Below are 21,101 nucleotides of genomic sequence, written 5' to 3' on the forward strand. Positions count from 1 at the left end.
AACGATTAATTGCGATTAATCGCATCCGAAATAAAAGTTTTTGTTTACATAATATACAGGTATGTGTGAGTACTGTGTATATTTATTATGTATATATAAATACATGCACACTTGAGTAATTCTGAGAAAGTAAAGTTGATGAATAATGAAAAAGAAAAATCTAATTGGCTCTAAACATTCATATACAAAATTATTAAACCCCCAAAAGTCAAATTTGGTGCACAATGTTTTGTTCTTTATAATCTCCAATAAACTCTGTGAGTGCTTTGAAGCTTCTGTCACCTGTCTACTGCAGTCTTGGCCCATTCTTTGCTTGAAAAAGCTTCCAGATCACTGATAATCTTTGTTTTTCACATTACCACTGCTTTTTTTTCAAATTACACCAAATATTTTTAATGAGATATAAATCCTTAGACCGAACAGGCCACTCAAGAACAGTCTACTATCGATCCTTCAAACAAGCATAAGTATATTTGGATGTATACTTTGGATTATTGTCCTGCAGGAAAGTCAAATCTTTAGTCTCTGCACTAAATTCTTGCACAATTCACAATGCACAATTCACAATTCTTGCCAAAATGGCCTGATCCTTCATACAGTTAAGATTTCCATGTCCTCCAACAGCAAAGCACCCCTATAACAAGACTTGTCCACCTCCATGTTTGGCCATGGAGATTGTGTTCTTCTGCTTGTAAGCTTTGCCTTTTTTTATACCAAACATACTGCTGATCCATGAATCCAAAAAGTTCCAGTTTGGTCACATCACTCCATAAAGCATTCTTCCAGAACTCCACAGGTCTATCCAAATAAATTTTAGCATAGAAGTCAGCCTTTTATGTTCTTCTTGATCAAGAGCAGTCTTCTAGTGGTGTTCTTGTACTAGATATAAATCCTTAGACCGAACAGGCCACTCAAGAACAATCTACTATCGATCCTTCAAACAAGCATAAGTATATTTGGATGTATACTTTGGATTGTTGTCCTGCAGGAAAGTAAAATCTTTAGTCTCTGCACTAAATTCTTGCAAAATTCACAATGCACAATTCACAATTCTTGCCAAAATGGCCTGATCCTTCATACAGTTAAGATTTCCATGTCCTCCAACAGCAAAGCACCCCCATAACAAGACTTGTCCACCTCCATGTTTGGCCATGGAGATTGTGTTCTACTGCTTGTAAGCTTTGCCTTTTTTTATACCAAACATACTGCTGATCCATGAATCCAAAAAGTTCCAGTTTGGTCACATCACTCCATAAAGCATTCTTCCAGAACTCCACAGGTCTATGCTAAATGAATTTTTGCAAGTTCAAATCCACCTTTTATGTTCTTGTTGGTCAAGAGTGACAACATGAAGGCCATGCTTGTCTAGTGTTCTTCTTATACTCTGCATTAACATGTTTGTTCCTCCTTACGGGTGGGCGGGCAGGCAGGCAGGCAGATTGCTTGTGTTTTTTTGAGTCATCATATCATATTTGATACCCAAATTCAGTGGCCCAAACTAAGCAAAAATATGCAATTTGGTGCAGATGCTGATATTTATATAGTCATGAAGTAAGAAGAAATTATGATAGCTTGTAATGTATACTGTAACAGTATAGTAATTACTTACATAAAATGCATATAAATATCAGTTGTCACTCTATACATCCAAATATGTCTTAATATGATATTTAAATACTTAGTTTTATGATCAAAGATCTTTTTCAAAACATATAATGCATTGCAATACAATGATGATTGAGAGATGAACATATAATCGTTCCTCAAAAACCTGATGATCCTATTTGAAACTCACATTTTAACATGATTTTTCTAATGATAATCAAGCAAACATAAGTTGCTTCAGTCCTATAAGTGCTCATCTTGAAATATTACTAACAATATAAAAGTTATTTTTATGTTTACTGTTTAAAAAGTTTTCAAAGCAAAAAGATGTGAATCAAGACCTGAAGTTGGACGTTTTTACAATTATACTAAAAGGACGTTTACTTACTACTTACTTTTGATCATTTAGATACCTTGCAAATATGATACAATAGGCTGTTTGGGGTTAAAGTGGGTGTGTTATGCAAAACTGGACTGGATTCTGCACTCATACCTGTTTCCAAGAGCAGTCGTCACAGTCGGGGTCAAGGGTCACTTCATCTGGCTTAAATTCTTCTATGACCTCTAGGTTTTCATCAAACAGAGACACAGTGAGCTTATAAATACACCCACAGTCTGTTCGGCTACAGAACCTAAATTCAAAAGAAATGACTGATTGGACAACATGACAAAACAAAACTTGTGCCATTAAGTCCATATCATCAAGGCTTACCAGTCCTCCACATTGACCGCTGGCTGTGCAATATCTAAATTTTCAGGGTCGTAACCCTCTGCCAGCAGGTCAATCACTTGTCTTTTTATGCACGGCCTGGAACAGAGCAGAAATAGACACTGAAACACACAGATATACAAATGATGAATGACGACATGTTGAAACACAAGCAGGGAGTGTGAAAGACAGAGACAAGGATCCTTTTTCACCAAGTTCTTTCAAAGAAAAAACAGCCTTATTTTCCCCACCCTCATCTGTTCGGGCTACTATTCATTCCCTTACTCGAAAGAGGTGCAGAAGTATTTAGTGAATGATTCGTCATTGAAAGCGTGTCCACAGTCCCCCGGCATATCCTCTGTCCGCCATTGATCGCCTCCATTCTCTGTCAGCTCCCAATGTTCCAGATCCTCTGGTGAAGATACAAGTTTTTCAGATATTAATGTGGCTGAAGTGCATTTTACTGCTCTGATCGTTTTATTTAACAAAAGGAGAGCTGATGTGATGGCAAATTAGTTCATCTTTAACTATTACTTCATCTAAATAGCATTTTTTTTATTATTTTGTGTTATGAATGCAGTTGACTTTACATATTGATTAACTATGGAATTATTTTACTTTCAAAAATGCATTTAGCAGATGCTTATTATCTAAAGAGACTTATAATATAAAAGCATGAGCAGTTTGTTAGAGAACCAATAATATTTGCAGTATACAGTGCCACATTTATTAGAAAATTAGGTTAGGGATTAGAGAGCTAGATTAGTTCTTTTCCCTAAATCTAAAACCTAAAATCATGATGCTGGGGAAAAAAAGTACACTGTTGTTCAAAAGTTTGTGGTTGGTTAGATTTTTAAATGTTTGTGTCTCTTATGTTCACCGAGGCTGTATTTATTTGATCAAAAATACAGCAAAAACAGTGACATTTTATTACAATTCAAAATAACTGTTTTCTATTGTGAAATGTAATTTATTCCTGTGATGCAAAGCTGAATTTTCAGCATCATTACTCAAGGTTTCAGTAAACATAAATAAACATTATTAACATTATAAATGACTTTAATGTCACTTTTGATTACTTTTATGCGTCTTTGCTTATCAAATATTAATTTCTTTTTTTTTTAAACACATCTGACCTTTTGAATGGTAGTGTAAATGTCGACTTACCATATCCATTAGGATTTTTTAAGAGGTTTCCATGCATTTTATTGAATCTGAGAGATGTCTGCTTTTCCTGTGATTATTCAGAGAGAAACACACCAGATAAAATAGTGTAAACAGTGACCCTTTCAACTAATAACTTAAACTGTTCGTTGCCGTGACTTTGTACCAGCGGTCCTTTTTATCATTCATACGCATGAGATCGATTCCTTTTCCTGGATCCTGCAGCAGAACTCGAGCGTTTACTCCTTTCAGGATGTTCATCACCAGGAAACCATTGTGAAAGTATGCATAAATTAAAGGCCATTATCAATGCAATGCTAAAGCTGACATAGTTCCCCAGACGTATTAACATGAATTATAAGTCATATAGTACAAAAATGCTGTTATGTGGTTTATTTAATTCTGGACTGACTTGCCCTGTAGCTCTAGCTTAGCCTTTTGCAATGAGCTGACTCATGTTTCTTGCTGTACATCTGTTTAGCGTAAGCATGAGCTCTTTGCGCACAGATAAAGTAAATGCATCACAGAACACACATAAAAAACACATTATATAAATTGTCTAGTACTTACAGTGAGAGGAGAAGCTCTGAGTCCGTCAAGAGTGTGTTTGTTTGGTGGAGGGAGGGCGCTTCCTGTAATCGGATATCTGCAGACTTTCTCTGGTTGGCAGAATGAGGCACATGAGTCTTCCTGCAACAGCAGTTGTATTCACCGCTGACAGTTATGCACAGCATATATATATATATATATATATATATATATATATATATATGTGTGTGTGTGTGTGTGTGTGTGTGTGTGTGTGTGTGTGTGTGTGTGATTTTATGCAAACCATGTCAAAAGTGTTGATCTATGTAAATTTATGAAATATGAAGTCACTAATTTTATACTTAAAACTCATCTTTGATCATCAAAATACATAATTAAATGTTCGTTTTCTCCATGAAAATAACTTGGTGTCCTAAAATTTCTTGATTACTGTTTACACCATTACCTCATTTAGTATAAACGGAACAATGGCAAGTGGCAATTCTGAGGAGATTATTACGGTGACCGAGAAGTGCAAAACAAATCACAATTCTGAAAACAAAATAACAAATTACAAACGCAAATGCAAGTCTAAAAAAGCTAAATAACAATTCAGAAAACACAACAACAATTCTGAAAACATTATAACCAGTCAGAAAACACAATGACAAATCCAAGTATAGGTCTCTGCGGACCAAAAAGGGGGCGTTTCTCAAACGTTCAATGTCATTTTCATCTCATCTAAATTATAATGCCTGAATACTGCCTGATAAAGTAGCATTTATGAGAGCCGCACAGCTTTTGTGTACAGCTGTTACGAGGGAAACCGTTCCAAAAGCGCCTCCTACTGGCAGAGAATCAATTTGCATGTTCAATAAGGCCGTTTTCTACTTTTGAACTGTCTTAATGCTGTTGGATATAACTCAATTCACTCCGATTCTCGTGAGTGTGACGTCACCTGACAAAGACCGATTAGGCTTATTTAGTATATCATGATGAGTCTCGAGTTCAGTATTTACACTAAATCTGTGCAGATTTGGCTTACATTAACTTCCTCAAGAAATTAATTAGTAAAAATAATTTACGAAAAGTAACCCGCCAAATTGGCTAGTGATTTGACAGCGTTACCCGCCACAGCTGATTTTTACCCGCATTTGGCGGGTTGGCGGGTGTTAATTTCAAACCCTGATAATAACGTATTGAGTGTAAATTATCATTTTAATTTTAATTATTACATGGATGCCACCTTATTGGTACAATAAAGCCCTCCCTACACCTACCCTAACCCTACCCGATACTTTATTTTCAACTTTTTGATTATTTCCTTAATTTTTATTAGGGCTGCACGATAAATCGCATACGATATTTAATGTGCATCTTGTCAGAAAGCCGTTTCTGTAATCAGCGGTAAATCTCCATCGAACCCGGGTCGATCGCGTCAAAAAACTAACAACACACGCTCATCCACCTGCGCCACTTGGAGCTGATGTTTTACAGACACTTTTAACTAAATGTAAATAGACACTGTGCGTTGTGTTTTCTGACTTGTTAATTTGTTTTCGGATTTGTTGTTGTGTTTTCTGACTTGTTATTTTGTTTTCGAATTTGTCATTGTGTTTTCTGACTGGTTATAATGTTTTCTGAATTGTTGTTGTGCTTTCTGAATTGTTATTTTGTTTTTTAGACTTGCATTTGCGTTTGTAATTTGTTATTTTGTTTTCAGAATTGTGATTTGTTTTGCACTTCTCGGTCACCGTAGATTGTAGCCAAGAAAGTGCGCAAAGCTTGCTCCCTTTATAATCACTAAAACACTGTCACTCAAGTTCTTCGTGATCTCACAAAGTTCCGTGAAATCAATAAAGCTCTACACTGCACAATGAATCTCTTATTTACATAGTGTCTACACTTTATTGTAACAAGGAATTAGCGAGAGTGCGGAACTCAACACTGAACAAAGCGCCAACGTTCATGAAATCAACAGATATGTCTGGGATTGGCTTCATTGCTCGAAAAATACATTGCAAAAAAAAAAAAAAATAATAATAATATATATATATATATATATATATATGAAATAATATTAAAAGCCCCACCCTGCAGGTTGATGGAATTGTGTACCTGTGTGAAAATAAAATATCATATAGCAAAAGTAACATAGAAATTCACGTGTTAAGGAGTTGGGCATACATTTACACACCTAATTTCCTGCATTGTTAGGCATTTTTCAACAAAATGACTATTTGTGACTCTGGACCACAAAACCAGTCTTAATTGTCAATTTAAATGTCAATTTTTCGAAATTAAGATTTACACATAATCTGAAAGCTGAATAAATAAGCTTTCCATTGATGGATGGTTTGTTAGGATAGGACAATATTTGGCCGAGATGCAACTATTTGAATATCTGGAATCTGAGGGTGCAAAAAAATCGAAATATTGAAAAAATCGCTTTAAAGTTATCCAAATAAAGTTCTTAGCAATGCATATTACTAATGAAAAATGACGTTTTGATATATTTACGGTAGGAAACTTACTAAATATCTTCATGGAACATGATCTTTACTTAATATACTAATGATTTTTGGCATAAAAAAAATAGATAATTTTGACCCATACAGTGTACTTTTGGCTATTGCTACAAATATACCCGTGCAACTTAAGACTGGTTTTGTCGTCCAGGGTCACATTTACATTCTCCCAAGGTGAAAACCCTTCTGTGGGTTAAACAGGGATAGATGTGACAATTTGTCATGAATTTGTATACTCAATGCCAAGAAGGGTCAGAGCAGTATACCTCAAATTATGGAGGACATATTAAGTACTAGAATGTTACACATTTGTTGAATTTAAAGGTAAGGTAGGTGATTTCGGAGAGGCTAGCAATAGCAAGCTAGCTTTGAAAGCATAAGCTTCCACCCTCCCTGCAAATCACTCTCCAGAGCCACGCCTCCTCCAAAGCACATGAACGTGCACAGGCAGAGCAGAGGCTAACCAGCGACACGATGAGAGACGGAGTTGGTGGAGGGTTGAATGCATAATATTATAATAATAACGCCTTCCATTCTCACTTGGTCTGCAATAGGGTAATGGAGCACAAATACATATGTTGACAGGCAGGTAGGACAGCCTATCATAGTCCTCAGACCAGGGGATATGATTGGATGAACATTTTATGGTCCTACGCCTTCCACAGACCTTATATACCTATAAATACATATTAATACATTTAGACCGCTTAACTTAGTGATTGCTATTGGGATGTGAAGAGACTTTCAACCAGAATAACAAAAATGTTTTTGAACCAAATCACCTACCTTGCCTTTAATCAAGTGTGTGCTAATTTTTGCAACCCTTCGTTTAAACAAAATTTATAAATGCATTAATTTTGCAGATATTTATGACATATATTTCTCTGTTTAGTAAAATAAATTTTGCCATCTTTCAATGAATTGTATTAGGGATCTTTTTTTTCTGTATTTGCTCAGATGGAGTGCGCTTATTTATTATTATTTATTACTTTCATAAGTAATTTGATTTGCATGTAATTGTGGTATGTGCACCTGCTTGCAAACATTCCTTTTCATTTTTGTTTTACCTCTACTTTTAGTAATTTAAGAGATTTAATAATAAAAAGATGTATACACTCTATCAAGTGATTTTTGTTCTTATCTTTGTTTTGTTTGAAAAGTGTATTTGTGGTTTATTTATTTAAAATAAATGTCACATGGTTTCATTTTTTTTTAATCTAATTCCATTCGAAGTGTATAATACACATTTTACGTGTGTATTATATTTCTGGCCTGTAAACTGACCAATAGATGTGTAATCCTTATGAATGCAATGAGGACTTTTATTGTGGCAGATGAGCAGATCTGTCTTGTCTGGGTTTCACCCATCACATCTTCATCACATTCGGACATATATCATCACTGTTCCATCTCTCCTGCCACTGTCATCGCCTGTTTTTCGATCCAGAATAATTATCTGCCTTTTTACCGTCGCGTGGTCCACTATCTGTGTTTCAGCAGCAGGTAAACGTGAATAAAACACTATAGACACAAACATCAGTCATAACAATGTTAGCGTGACGGCTAGCCAATTAGCAAGTTCCTGCAGGGGAGGAAAAAAGTGGATAAAGTTTTGTTTAAAGACATTACAGTTCGATCTAGTTGAGGATTTAGTTGTGTAGTCGCGGATATTGATCATGATTGATGTGTTGTGAATGATATAGTGTTATTAAACATAATAGATCAGGTCTAGTTGCTAGCAGGCTAACAGAACTCGAGGACTGCCTATCAAAAAGATTTTAAAAAATCATAGTTTCTTTAATAAAATGATCCGGAAACATAATAAACCTTTTAATGAAGTTAAATCACGTATGTGAAGATAATAATATAAAGTATTTAGAAGAGTTATATGTGTTTTTGCAGTTAGTTTAGGTGTGGAGATACGTGACGTGACTCTGTGTATTATATGATCTCATAAATCCCTTTTTAAAACTTTAATTTGTCTGATTGATTGAACTGAACAGCTGTTCTGATGTTTTTGAATAATTGTTTGGTTTAGTCAGATGGTATCATAACTAGCATAATGTACAGTATGCATCAAAACAGGAAACTGTAACTCGATTTAATTGTAATTTGTATGTTATTGTAACGTTTTTTATGTTATATCTGTCATTATGTGAGTCGAATGTGGTATCTTATATAACTTACTGTGATCGTGAACTAAAACAGATTTTTTTTCCTTATAGAAATGGACAACAGCTCGACGACTTGTCAATTTGACACACAGGTAAAAGGATTTTGATTTTGAAATTTTTGTACCCAGTTATGACAGTTTTTATTGTTATTTTAGATTATGTTGTGTATTTTCAGTGTTTCTGCATGAACATATTTTCCGGTTAATTCTCAATGCACGTAACGTTACAGCTCAAAATAGGCTTTACTTGTTAAACAGTACGCAACGTGTGATCATCAAATCGAAAATATAAAAAATACATATCTTATTTCAGTGATTTTACTTATTTATTTACTAGTTTGACCTTTTAAAATAAGTAAATTCATCAAAGGAAGGGATAGTGTCATTGTTTTTAGGCGATCCCATTTCATTAATTCATTAGATGCGGTTTAGCTTGGTTGAATTAAAGAAGATGGGAGTCTTTTTTCTGCTTTCCCTCATAGTTTTCACAATTTTCATCTTGTTAAGCTCGTTTTCGTTCTCTTTTGGGCTGTTAGTGTTGAGTCAGTGTGCATCGAGTTGCTAAAACAAGCCTTTTAACATTCGGTCACGTTATTTAAAACGTGTTTACATCAAACATGTAGTTTTGTCGAAGCAAACGGCGTTGTAGTATATCAGGCGAATTTACGTTGGAGTCGATCGTGTAATTGAATGACGGTGATGTGTCGTTTTGCTCGTTGGTGTCAATATGTCGAATATTTGCACAGTGGACAGAGCCAGTGCGCGAGAGCGCATGCGCGGACATTGCTTTACAACTCTGCTCTCCTGTTTGCAAAGTAAAGCAGAGGTTAGAGATTTATAAGTGCATATTTTAAAATATGTACATATATAAAATATATATATATATATTTTCACACACACACATACACAAATGGAAAAATATAAACAAATCGAGCAAACGAATGGAAAAACTATGGAGAAATATACAACTGTTGATTTAAAGAATAATTTTGTATATAGAATATAATTCTTTAGGCATTATTTGTTTGTTTCGATTCTGTGATTGGTGTTTTTTTTTTTTGTAGAATCATGGGTAATATAGTTTTGCACCAGGTGTTCTGCTATTAAACACGATTCTTTAACAATTAAGTTGAAATAATGCAGCCTGATGGCTTCAGTATAAACACATACCATTGATTAACAGTCTTGTAACACAGTATGGCTGTCTTTAAAGGTTTAAAGTTATTGCTGAAAATCAGTTCCCCTATGGAGAAAATGAATGGGATTTTAACTTTTGGAACCCAACTGTTAAACTCTATATGCAGAGACAATAAGTAAACTGTTCTATGTTGATTCTCCTATAAACACTTAAACTCTGTAATGCTCTCAAACCATTACTGTGTTAGTTTGAGCATTGTGACCAACCCAGAACAACAACAGTGACTCAACCAATGGCATGTGCTAGGGGTGGGACTACCTGTTTGAAAGCAGTCACTGTTTGCTTGTTTGTTTGTTTTTAATCCATTTGGTGACATAAGTTTTACAGAATGTAATGTAATTCTGATTCATTTTGTTCCATGGTTTACACTTTCATACTTTACCCTTGATTTAAACATGAGGTTCAATAATAATTTAATAATGAGGCACACATTGCTTAATTTCTGATTGGCTTAACAACATATGGCACTGCAGTTTGGTCATAATCAAATGTTAAAAGTGGCTTTAATCATTTTCACAAGAACGAAATGCTGATTTAACCTTTTAAACTCATGGCACTAAATAGATAAAAATAGTCACTTTAAAAGATTTATGTCATTATTGACGCTATTTTTTATTGCAGGGCTACAGTTCAACATTTAAGCGGAAACGGACAGTGGAAGATTTCAACAAGTTCTGCACTTTTGTGCTCTCATATGCCGGTTATATTCCTTATCCACAGGAGGTGAGTATGATCTTGTCTTTGTTATGTAACTGAGTGGTGATTGTGATAAAAATGCTACTCACTGTGCTTGTACATTTGATAGAAAGTGCTGTCAGTGTTGCAGGGCGAAGTGGCCTTGCTTTCCTCAGGATCGCTCAACGATCTGACACTTCGACCTCCAGAGGTTCCTATCCGTGGCAGTGGTGTAGCACTGGGTGTTCATGGGATTTTTTTTTTTCTTTTTTTTTTGGTGGCACACCTCTTATGAGCTGCTTTGCTGCTGATGCTCTTGTTTGATCCACAGAAATGGTGGTGGCTCTTATGTCATGGCCGCTGAGAGACATCCCCCCTCCAAAAAAACCTCAGCCCTCCCTCCCAGGGTAAGAGGGCCACTCCAGTCTCCTCCATTCTCATCCCAGACCTTGTCTCTAAGTGCCATTCTTCACAACAGCAGTGTGTGTGCATCCACAAACACTTCAGTTTCAGGTCTTCCCTTTAATGGATCCTTCAAATGGATGGAGGCTAAATCAAGGAAACTCTGTTGCAGGGAAATGCATGAGGGCCGATAATAGCCCCAAATGTTCCAAAACCCAGTGTGCTGTCTACATAGGGCGCTGCCTTCTAAGGAAACATCCTATCTGCTAACATACAGTGCATGGGACACTCAACTCTCAAATGACACTGGCATGATGGTTAGATAATAATAAAATGGGGGTACATATATATATATATATATATATATATATATACATATATATATTGGGTAAAATAGTAAGTTTTGGGTACCAAATAGTAAGTGCAGATGAATGATGATACACTAAGATGGTGTCATCTTTTACAAGTAAATGTAAACAATGTAAAGCATTGGAGATGAGTCAAACTTCCTACGTTTTATGATAATAAAACCAGTTTATTGGGATAGGAATAGGTGTTTAAAACCCAGGTCAAGTCACCTTTATTTATATAGAACTGTATACACTGCAAATTGTTTCAAAGCAGCGTTACTGGAAAATAACATAATTGATAGAAATGTCATTAAATATGAGACAAATTCAGCTGTAAAGCAGCTCTAAAAAGACAATAGTGTCATTATTCAGCTCAAGTCAGTTTAGTGTTGATTCAGTTCAATATCTGCGTGAAGTTAATTCATTATGAAACTATTTCAGATCAAACAATGGTGTTGCTATTCAGCTTAAATCAGTTCAATGTTCATTTAAATCAGTCATCAATAATGGAATAAAACCCAGTATTTTTTTTTTTTGGTTCAGTTGTGGATTTGGTTTCCATATCATCATCTGAGCATTGGACGTCCAGAAACTTTATGCTTGGAAGTAGGCAATATCTAATAGAAATATCCCACTGTAGGCTTTTGGTCTGCCATTTTGATTGAATTTTCTTTGAGCTTGTTGCAATGCATTCTGGGAGTGCCTTCTTTGTGAAACTATCTTGTTCTCGGAACAGCCTTCACATCAACAGAAGCCTGTTGTCTAAAATGATGTCTATTTAACTCACTATGTTTTGGAACAGCTAATGATTTCACAATAAGTGTTTCACATCCTTTCAGCTTACATATGGCGCTTTTCCACTGTGTGGTATGACTCGGCTCGGTTCGGTTTGCAATTCCACTGCAGTTAAGTACCGCTTTAGAGTGGGCGGGAATACTCACATGTCGCTATAGTTGCGCCGCCTCTACTGCCGCGACTCCTGAAAAACGTTTTCATTCCGTGTCGCCCCATCAAGCTTGCTGTATCCGCTCCTCTCAACGAGAGGAACGTCTGTACTTCCTCAACATACAACGAAACAGCCATTTTTTGGTTGTTAAAAAAGGTGCTTTTGTTCAAAACAGTTGCGTTCAATCCTTCGCTGGCTGTGCCGATTTAAATCTGCACTGTTATGTTATGTCTGTTATGTCTCGTGTTGCAAGTTCAATGACGCAGGAAGTGACGATTCTCTCCGGCCAATCTGTGATCAACAGTTTACACGTCACGTTTTGGTAACGGTACGGTTTGCTTGGAACCTCAACCGAGGTAGTACTGAAAAAAGTATCAGGTACCAGGTAGGGATGGGCGATACCACTTATTTTGTTTTCGATACGATACCGATATTTTTCAAGGCAGTATCGTCGATATCGATACCGATTCGATACTTCTGAACTTAAACTTTTAAATTATGAAATGTATTAAATTATTAAATTACTAAGAGTAAAATGGGTAATGATAAGCACTTAACTTTGTTTAAAACGCATTTTAACATTTAATTGTAACTTATTAGGTTAGATTTTTGTTTACACATGGTTCAAATATGTTTTTTGTTTACACATGATTCAAATCTACTAATACTACAGTTGAACTATGGTCACTTTAGTAAAACCATGGTTCATTTTCATAAGGGACTGCTAGTGACAGGCTGTTGCACGCATAAAATGCAACCTTTTTATTCTGTATGATTTCTATTAACATTACAGAATAGAACATGATCAATATTATCTTTCAACTTTCAATTTAAATAACTGTAATTGCACAAATTATGTAGGCTACAATTTCAGTTTGTTTATTGTGAAATAACTCTGTCCTTCTGTCCTCTGATAAGCATTGTTCAGGGCTGCCGTTCCCAAAAGCTTTAATGCTTTCCTATGATACTTTTGGGAAAAGCAGCCCTGTATGAATGCACTGTCAGAAGTGACTGAACGCTCTCTGTGATTGATTAGTTCTGTCTTCCAACATTTGCGTGTTCAGATGAGCAGGAACAGGATCCTACACAATTACTCGCTAACAAAGGTTATTCGTCCAATTCAATGCATATTGTACGCATTATTATTTTTTTGTTAAATAAACAAAATCACTGGTAAATAAAACACACCTTAGTATCGATATTTTTAGTTTGAGTATCGATACTTTCGATACTCGCGTCAGTATCGATACGCCCATCCCTAGTACCAGGTACTGTACCCAGTGGAAAACCCCTCAAAAGTGAACTGTACCGTGCCGTACCATGCAGTGGAAAAGTGCCAATAGAGTCTTTTCAGAAAGATCATTATGTAGTTCCTCTAATTCAGTCTTACATTATTATTTATTTGCTTACTACTGGCTTTGCTTCCGCAGGCTACTCAGCACAGAGGAGACATAGCCACAGCGCACAAATAATGATGGCTTTAATAACAAGGAAGCAAAGAGTAAATGAGGGTATAAACAAAAGTAAGGATAGAAAGAGATGGACCACTGAGCACCCAAATAATCCACCATTGATGTGGGATCCATGAGTTTCTGAGTTCATTAGTCATGACCAAGGAAGCTGATTATGGCTTGACGGCAAAGTGAGGGGGAGGTTTTAAGTTCTTTGAACATACAGTGGAAGTTCATAAACCTGACATTTGTGTGCCTTATTTTTACAGAGAGCGGTTTCATTGTGCAGACGCTTGCATTTCCAAGGACCAGTCATTTGTTTCTCTTAGGTGGTAGCTCTTAATTTTAGGAGTGACTCTACAAGAGCTTTGCTTGGCACTTTGCTTCTCTTACCCTGGTTTGTGATAGTCACTTTTTTTTACCAGTCATTGTGCTGGTGTTTATGTTCTTTAAATATTGATAATCATGTTTTTACTTGGTGATTCAGTTAACTGCTTGGTACTTAGTGCTTCCTGTCACTGAACTGGTCATTGATCTAATAAACAATTGCTGGGAATTTTCATTATTACATGTTCTTACATTTTAGCCTTCATCAGACTCCAAAAATGTCTAAATCCTGCACACTACTGAACTTTTGTCATTATGAAATTTTATTAGCAAACTCCTGACAGAAATGTTTATATTAAAATTTCACAATGATGCAAGTTGGAGGGATTTAGACACATTTTCTATTTTATACTGAACTTTTATTCAACGCACCTATTAATGATTCAGGTTTGCAAGGCACTGTATTTTCTATTTAGCATTTATCATACTTCAAAATGTGAAATGTTCCATCTTCGAGATCTTTATTTAATGTAAGTAGGCATTTTCATCTTGCAGCAGTGTGGTCTGCATTTCTTGTCATTATATATATTGCACCATAACCAGCAGGGTTCGTGGGTGTGGATGATTTTCCGTTTATTAATTTCACCATAAGTCTTCTTGAAACATGCAGTGAAGTTATTCGGTCACTGTTTGTTCATCTTCAGACTTCAGACCGTTGTCTTTATTCAAGAAATTCCGTGAAATAGTGGTTAAATTAGTGTTTTCAATTGCTGTCCACAGGAGGCGCACTTGAGGAACAGCTCTAGTCCTCCCAACAGCACCGGCAGCACTGCAGACAGCGACGGATGGGAGAACCAGAGGCTGGGCTGTGGCCTCTCGTCTCCGGATGAGCCCCCACCCAAAAACCGCAAGAGCTTTGCTGGATACAAGAGACCCGCAAGCAAGGATTCCGAGCCTCAGAAGCGTCTAAAATCAGCAGGTCTTCTCCTGGAGGGTCGAACAAAGGCAGATAAAGTGAAAAAGAAGAAGAAGCTGAGGAAAAGCAAGGATGAGGAATTGAGATCTTTCGCCCCATTTTCTCCCCCCAGTGCTGAAGGTGAGATTTCTAATTATGGATGTACCATCAAAGAAGAACCGGAAGATTACCTCAGCATCCCTGTACCCACTGACGGCATGGGTAGCAACCAGCCTATGTGCATTGGCACAAGTTCAAAACCTGCCTTGAGTTCACCGGCTACTGCAACGTGCAAAGAGGAGCCTGATGTTGGCCGTCCTTGCTGGAACGGTTCTAAAAGTTCAAGTACAAAGTCAGAGGATGTCGAGAAACCTTTAAAACCTGAAGAAGAGGCAGTAGTCTTGAAGGTCGAAGGTTTTTCTGGTAAAAGGACTGTGGTCCGTCAGGGGAAACAGGTGGTGTTTAGAGATGAGGACGGATCGGGGGATGATGAGGACATCATGGTGGATTCAGGTAAGCAGGACGTTTCAGGCCCAAATATATTCACGGTGAAGTTACGTTTTTGCCCTCGACAAGTGTATGGAAGATTGTTTCTGCCACTGAATAAAAATAATAAAGGTAACTGCGACATATCTCACAAGTCTTGACTTTTTTTTGCACAATTGCAAGTTTACATCTTGCAGTTTTTCTCAGAATTGCGAGATATAGGCCTAAAGTTGCAATTGCGTATTATAAAGTCAAAGTCCCATGAGTAGGGATGTAACGATTCACTCAACTCACGATTCGATTCTAATCACGATTTTGATGTCACGATTCGATTCGATTCACGATTTTTTTTAACAAAATGAGATTTAAGACAAATTATAAATTAAATGTGTCCTTTTATTTTTGCTTGGACAAAATGCTGCACGTTTCTTTGTGAAATTGAAATATAACACCATAATAATATACTAATATAGCACTTGCATATTATTTATCTTTTGTTGGTTTTGATTGCTTCTGTTGTCCTCATTTGTAAGTCGTTTTGAATAAAAGTGTTTGCCAAATAACAAAATTTAAATATAATGTAAATGTAAATAACAAAACTAAATTTAAATTTTTAAACAAGCCCCAAATCAAATAAATAAGTAACAGAAATAAAATAAATCTCTTCATATAAACAAAATAAGGCTTTGTCTGTGCTCTTTCCATTTAAAATTAGAGGCAGCCACTGCATTTTAATCCTGATCCAAACAAAAGATGCTGCAGACATGCAACATGAGCAGTTTTTAATCTAAATTAGATTGTATAATTTCGAAATTTGAAGCAAAAACAGAATGGTTTGACTTCAGTTTTGTGAAACTATACATACAAAAATATTTGCATGAAACAGAAACAGCAGAAGAGCTGAATGAGATGCAGATTCACTCTCTGCCAGCAGGTGGCGCTTAAAGCGTTTCCTTGGTTTCCTCTGTAAACAAAGGAGCGCTGCACATATGAACTTTAATATGCATTATACAGAGGCAAGAGGAAACGAAAATAATACCATCTAAACTTTTCTAAAGACAGTAAGTTCCCCTCAGACATACATTCATATAAACTCCTACCCCTAAAATAATCGCGATTTGTTTAGCATCTCAACCGATTTGAATCGTCACCCATCTAAACTTTTCTAAAGACAGTAAGTTCCCTTCAGACATACATTCATATAAACTCCTACATCTAAATGAATCGATTTGGTTAGCATCTCAACCGATTTGAATCGTCACATATTTGAATCGATTTTCAACCAGCTCGCGGTTAATCGTTACATCCCTACCCAGGAGTCATCATCTGCAAAGAGTCTCGCAATTGTGAGAAAAAAAAAGTCAGAATTGTGAGATAAAAATTCACAATTAACTTTTAAATTTTTTTTAGGCCTATTCATTGGCACAAACAGACTTCCATACCGGTGGTAATTTGAACTGTTTAACAGCTGGAGCAAACTTTTCCGGAAAATTTGATTAGGCAAGCTGTTTTGTATGGAAGCTTGTTTCTGCCATGACATAAAATAATAATACTAAAAATAATAATAAAGTAATTGTGATCTCACAGTTCTGACATTTTTCTCACAATTGCGAGTTTATATCTCGAGTTTTTCGTTTATTTTTTTGTCAGATTTATGAGTTAAATGCAATTGTGAGTTGACATCTCGCAGTTCTGTTTTCTTCAAAAAATGTAAATAAAAAAGGTAATTGTGACTATCTCAAAATTCTGACTTTTTTTTTTTACGCAATTGCAAGTTTACATCTTGAAATTTCTCTCAGAATTGTGAGATATAGGCCTAAAGTTGCAATTGTGCATTACAAAGTCAGAATTGCGAGATATAAACTTGCAATTCTGAGAAATAGTCCCAGGAGTAATCATCTGCAAACAGTCTTGGCATTGCAAGATAAAGTCAGAATTGTGAGAGAAAAAAGTCGAAATTACCTTTATTTTTTATTCATTGGCCATACCAGTGGTAGTTTGAAGGTGTTTACCAGCTGAAGCCAACTTTTCCAGAAACTTTGAATGTTTGGCCATGAAATATATATATATAAAATAATAATAAAGTAATTGCGATCTCAGTCATGACAATTTTCTCGCAATTGCAAGTATATATCTCGAGTTTATAACTTTTTTTCTCAGAATTACGAGTTAAACGTAATTGAGAGTTGAAATCTCACAGGTCTGTTTTCTTCAGAAAATTAAAAAAATATATATAAAAAAAAAGGTAATTGTGACTTTTTATCTTGCAGTTCTGACTTTTTTCTCATTGAACTGTATGATATAAACTTTTTAGATTTAGAAGAATTTTTAGATAAAATCGTAATTAGATTTTTAAAAGTCTTTTTTATCCTTTGGAGGAAACAAACTTCCATAGTTTCAAACTCCAAACAAACTCCATTTTGTCCAGATTTTGTTTGAAATTACGTCACCTCAGTTTGTTCTTCTCTTGAAGTATATCGGGGCCTTTGATTTTGGAGTATGCCATTGTCAAAAGAAGATTGCAGTTGTATATTTAAATTTACCGTCTTTCTCTTTGCAGATGATGACTCCTGGGACCTAGTGACATGTTTCTGCATGAAGCCGTTCGCCGGGAGGGCGATGATCGAATGCAACCAGTGCAACACCTGGATCCACCTCTCATGTGCCAAAATCCGCAAGTCCAATGTCCCCGAGACGTACATCTGCCAGAGGTGCAAAGACTCAAAGTTTGACATTCGCCGCTCCAATCGCTCACGAGTGGGCTCTCGAAAACACCTCCTCGACTGATGCCGCTCTTCTCGTTCTGCCCATCCACATGTACAGAAACTCGTAAAATTGTCTTCTTTATGACAAGACTCAATGAGTTCAGAGGAGGAAGGGCTCAGTGACCTGCTTGCGTCACATTTTTTGTTCGTGTTTTTAATATTTCTCACCTTCGTAAATGTTTGTGTCAGGCAATCAATACTAGGATGATGCATTAACTGGAGCAGATTTCGGCTGGACAGACGGACGGTTGGAGTTGTGACGGTACACAGCTGAAGGTTCTACACAATCGGAGTTGTGCTGGAAAGAAGGGACTGGGGTGTCGGATTGCACTTTTTTAAGAACAAGGGGGTAGCTAGAGATTCCCTTTTGTACCCATAGCTTTCAAAAGTATGTCTATTTGTCAAAGTATGTATATTATATGAAATAACCATAAGATATTAGTGTTCAAGGTGTTTAGACTCATCATTTTGTGTGGATCTTTTCCGAGACCCCCAAATGTGTATGAGCGAAAGACTTCTGATTGTTGGATAATGTTGAACGAAGTTTTCATCAGCAATCACTGATGAGTTCGAGTGAAATTTCAGAAACGGTTCTTGCTACATTGTGGTATTTCTTGATTTTTTTTTTTTTGCCAACATATTGGAGATAACTAGAGACTATATGTGTCATTTCTTTTTCTTGATTTCATTTCTGCATTTTCTGCCCTTCATTGAACAAGAAACTTTTAGTTTGCATGTTGTAATGTTTTAATGATATTTTTGTCATGCTTTTTTCCCCCCAAGCAGATGTTTAATATGTTTATTATGTAAATTATGTGATAGTTGTTACAGGTTAGGGAAGGGATGGACAACCTTACTGGGTGAATCTCAGAATCTCACAAAAACATATCCAGGTCACATTTCACCCCAACATTTATAAATTATTTAGTTAATATAGTATTATTAAAAAATATATAACTAACTCTCTCTCTCTCTATTCTCAGTGGTGGTTCTATTTATATTGTCGTTACTGTAAGAACGAAGTTAGCCTTTTCTATTTTGTCATGAAAATAGTAACAATGCAAATTTTGTGGTAAAATATTTCTTGGCCATGTTCTTGTCAGGTTTGTTGAGATTCACATGCCAAAGGGAAGACCATTTTTTTCCTGCATATGCTGAAATGCCATGACTTACTTAATAGTAGTCATATTTACATTCAAAACACTGTACTAGTATTATTTGGTCTACAAATCTTGGGTTTTCAAAACTTGCTGGCGGAGCTTGTATTCGGAGGAATCATTCATAAGGGTGTAATTCTTGTTAACCACTGAGACCGGTTTAACATGGTTAATAATCGATGAGTCTGTTTTCATGTTCATAGGCATGCTCAGATAAAATAAAGCAATAAGCCCCAAGAAGCCGTGGTTTACAGTGAATTTATAACAGCTAAGGGGCATTGTTGTTAGGCACGACGTGAAGCGAACCCCCTTAGCTGTCTTCACAGGGCTTATTGCTTTTATAAAACGGTTATTCCATATACGTAATAAGGTTTCACAAAATAGCGATTGTGTCCTATTCGCTGATCCACTCCCATCACAAAAAGCATTAGTTTGTTTCTTGATGACATTTTGTACATTTTTTAAAAATCTCATGTGAGTTTGTTTTCATCTTCAGAATGTACTGTTCTGATAGATGAGATAAACACTGCAGGGAAGATAAATAATTTGGCACCTTTAATATGACTATTTAGTATATGTTGGCTTTCCACTTTTAATAGTCTGCATGCCTGACCATAAAACTTTTAACATTTTTAGATTAAGCCATAAAAATTTGGTCCAGTTTGGTAAAAATTTGATAATTTCTGAAATTGGCCTAGACTTATTGTCTGATGAGTCAGTGGACAGTCTCCACAGTGTTTTTTTTTTTTTTTTTTTTTTTTGCCCATTAAAATATGCAGGCTGTTCTGAGATTCCTGTCAGAATGACGTAGTTCTGCACAGGCCCCTTTTCTTCTTTTTTTAAACCATTTATCAAGGGATCATGGAAGGTGGTTCTGTACATTTTGTTTTGTACAATCCTGTGTTTATGTAGTATGGCTGATATTTCAGGGCTGTTTGTGTGCAAGAAGAAGATCTGCTAAAGTTTGAGTTCCCACTGTTATGCTGAGTCCAATGAAAAGAAAGAGGGATGTTTCTGTGAAACTTATTGTAAACCGTTATAAATAAAGAGATGATTTTAATGACAATTCATGGGAGCTACAAAGTTTGTGTGTGTGTGTGTGTGTGTGTACAGGTTAGGGAAGGGATGGACAACCTTACTGGTTGAATCTCAGAATGTACACATAAATTTCACTACATTCACTTGTTTCCACACACATTCAGGATAATGTTTTGATTTGTCACGTGTATGTTGCTGTGTTTAGTCATTCAGATCAGATGAAGTGTAGGTTGGAAACATTTTGTCTTCTTCTCAAAGGACATTTTGGGAAGATGTCATTTGTAGGCCTTTATTGAACAAGCTAGCGTTTCATTGTTTTGTGGAAATAAGTGTCACTTGTACATTGAATTATGTTGATGCTTTCTTCTTTTTTTAAACCATTTATCAAGGGATCATGGAAGGTGGTTCTGTACATTTTGTTTTGTACAATCCTGTGTTTATGTAGTATGGCTGATATTTCAGGGCTGTTTGTGTGCAAGAAGAAGATCTGCTAAAGTTTGAGTTCCCACTGTTATGCTGAGTCCAATGAAAAGAAAGAGGGATGTTTCTGTGAAACTTCTTGTAAACTGTTATAAATAAAGAGATGATTTTAATGACAATTCATGGGAGCTACAAAGTTTGTGTGTGTGTGTGTGTGTGTGTGT

At 36.0% G+C, this 21,101-nt stretch overlaps 2 protein-coding genes across 6 annotated transcripts in view; one reads left to right on the top strand and one right to left on the bottom strand.

The window, feature by feature from the left end:
* Positions 1-4,138, bottom strand: part of LOC107756640 (F-box only protein 2-like) — a 9,480-nt gene extending 5,342 nt beyond the window's left edge. For 2 of the 3 annotated variants that reach the window (XR_001641841.1, XM_016573829.1), the window contains exons 1-5: positions 4,049-4,138; positions 3,482-3,548; positions 2,600-2,726; positions 2,318-2,413; positions 2,099-2,237 (exon numbers count right to left, since the gene is read on the bottom strand). Coding sequence is in view for 2 of the 3 variants with exons in the window: in XM_016573829.1 (XP_016429315.1) it covers positions 2,099-2,237; positions 2,318-2,413; positions 2,600-2,726; positions 3,482-3,518 (399 nt within the window). In the remaining variant the exon portion in view is untranslated. Of the gene's footprint in view, positions 1-2,098; positions 2,238-2,317; positions 2,414-2,599; positions 2,727-3,481; positions 3,549-3,644; positions 3,724-4,048 lie in introns of all 3 variants that reach the window. The other variant, XM_016573830.1, reaches the window with a different exon arrangement.
* Positions 4,139-7,878: 3,740 nt separating this feature from the next.
* On the top strand, positions 7,879-19,170 carry LOC107756642 (PHD finger protein 13-like). Of its 3 annotated transcripts, XM_016573832.1 has the most exons (5): positions 7,879-8,037; positions 8,760-8,800; positions 10,527-10,628; positions 14,837-15,524; positions 18,058-19,170. In XM_016573832.1, the coding sequence occupies exons 2-5, from the start codon at positions 8,762-8,764 to the stop codon at positions 18,282-18,284; spliced, it is 1,056 nt and encodes a 351-aa protein (XP_016429318.1). In that variant the 5' UTR covers positions 7,879-8,037; positions 8,760-8,761; the 3' UTR covers positions 18,285-19,170. The 3 variants fall into 3 exon arrangements, with proteins under 3 accessions (XP_016429318.1, XP_016429319.1, XP_016429320.1); XM_016573833.1 differs by lacking the exons at positions 7,879-8,037; positions 8,760-8,800 and adding an exon at positions 10,912-10,987 and having other exon boundaries at positions 10,530-10,628; XM_016573834.1 differs by lacking the exons at positions 7,879-8,037; positions 8,760-8,800 and adding an exon at positions 10,711-10,987 and having other exon boundaries at positions 10,560-10,628.
* Positions 19,171-21,101: the final 1,931 nt, after the last annotated feature.

The sequence above is a fragment of the Sinocyclocheilus rhinocerous genome, unplaced genomic scaffold, assembly GCF_001515625.1.
Source record: "Sinocyclocheilus rhinocerous isolate Xijiao unplaced genomic scaffold, SAMN03320098_v1.1 scaffold532, whole genome shotgun sequence".
Classification (NCBI taxonomy): Eukaryota; Metazoa; Chordata; class Actinopteri; order Cypriniformes; family Cyprinidae; genus Sinocyclocheilus; species Sinocyclocheilus rhinocerous.

Bases quoted from the DNA above. Each gene is read 5' to 3' on its own strand.
- LOC107756642 (XM_016573832.1), top strand. From the start codon at position 8,762: ATGGACAACAGCTCGACGACTTGTCAATTTGACACACAG. The intron at 8,801-10,526 runs GTAAAAGGATTT...TTTTTATTGCAG, and splicing joins CTTGTCAATTTGACACACAG to GGCTACAGTTCAACATTTAA. The intron at 10,629-14,836 runs GTGAGTATGATC...TGCTGTCCACAG, and splicing joins ATATTCCTTATCCACAGGAG to GAGGCGCACTTGAGGAACAG.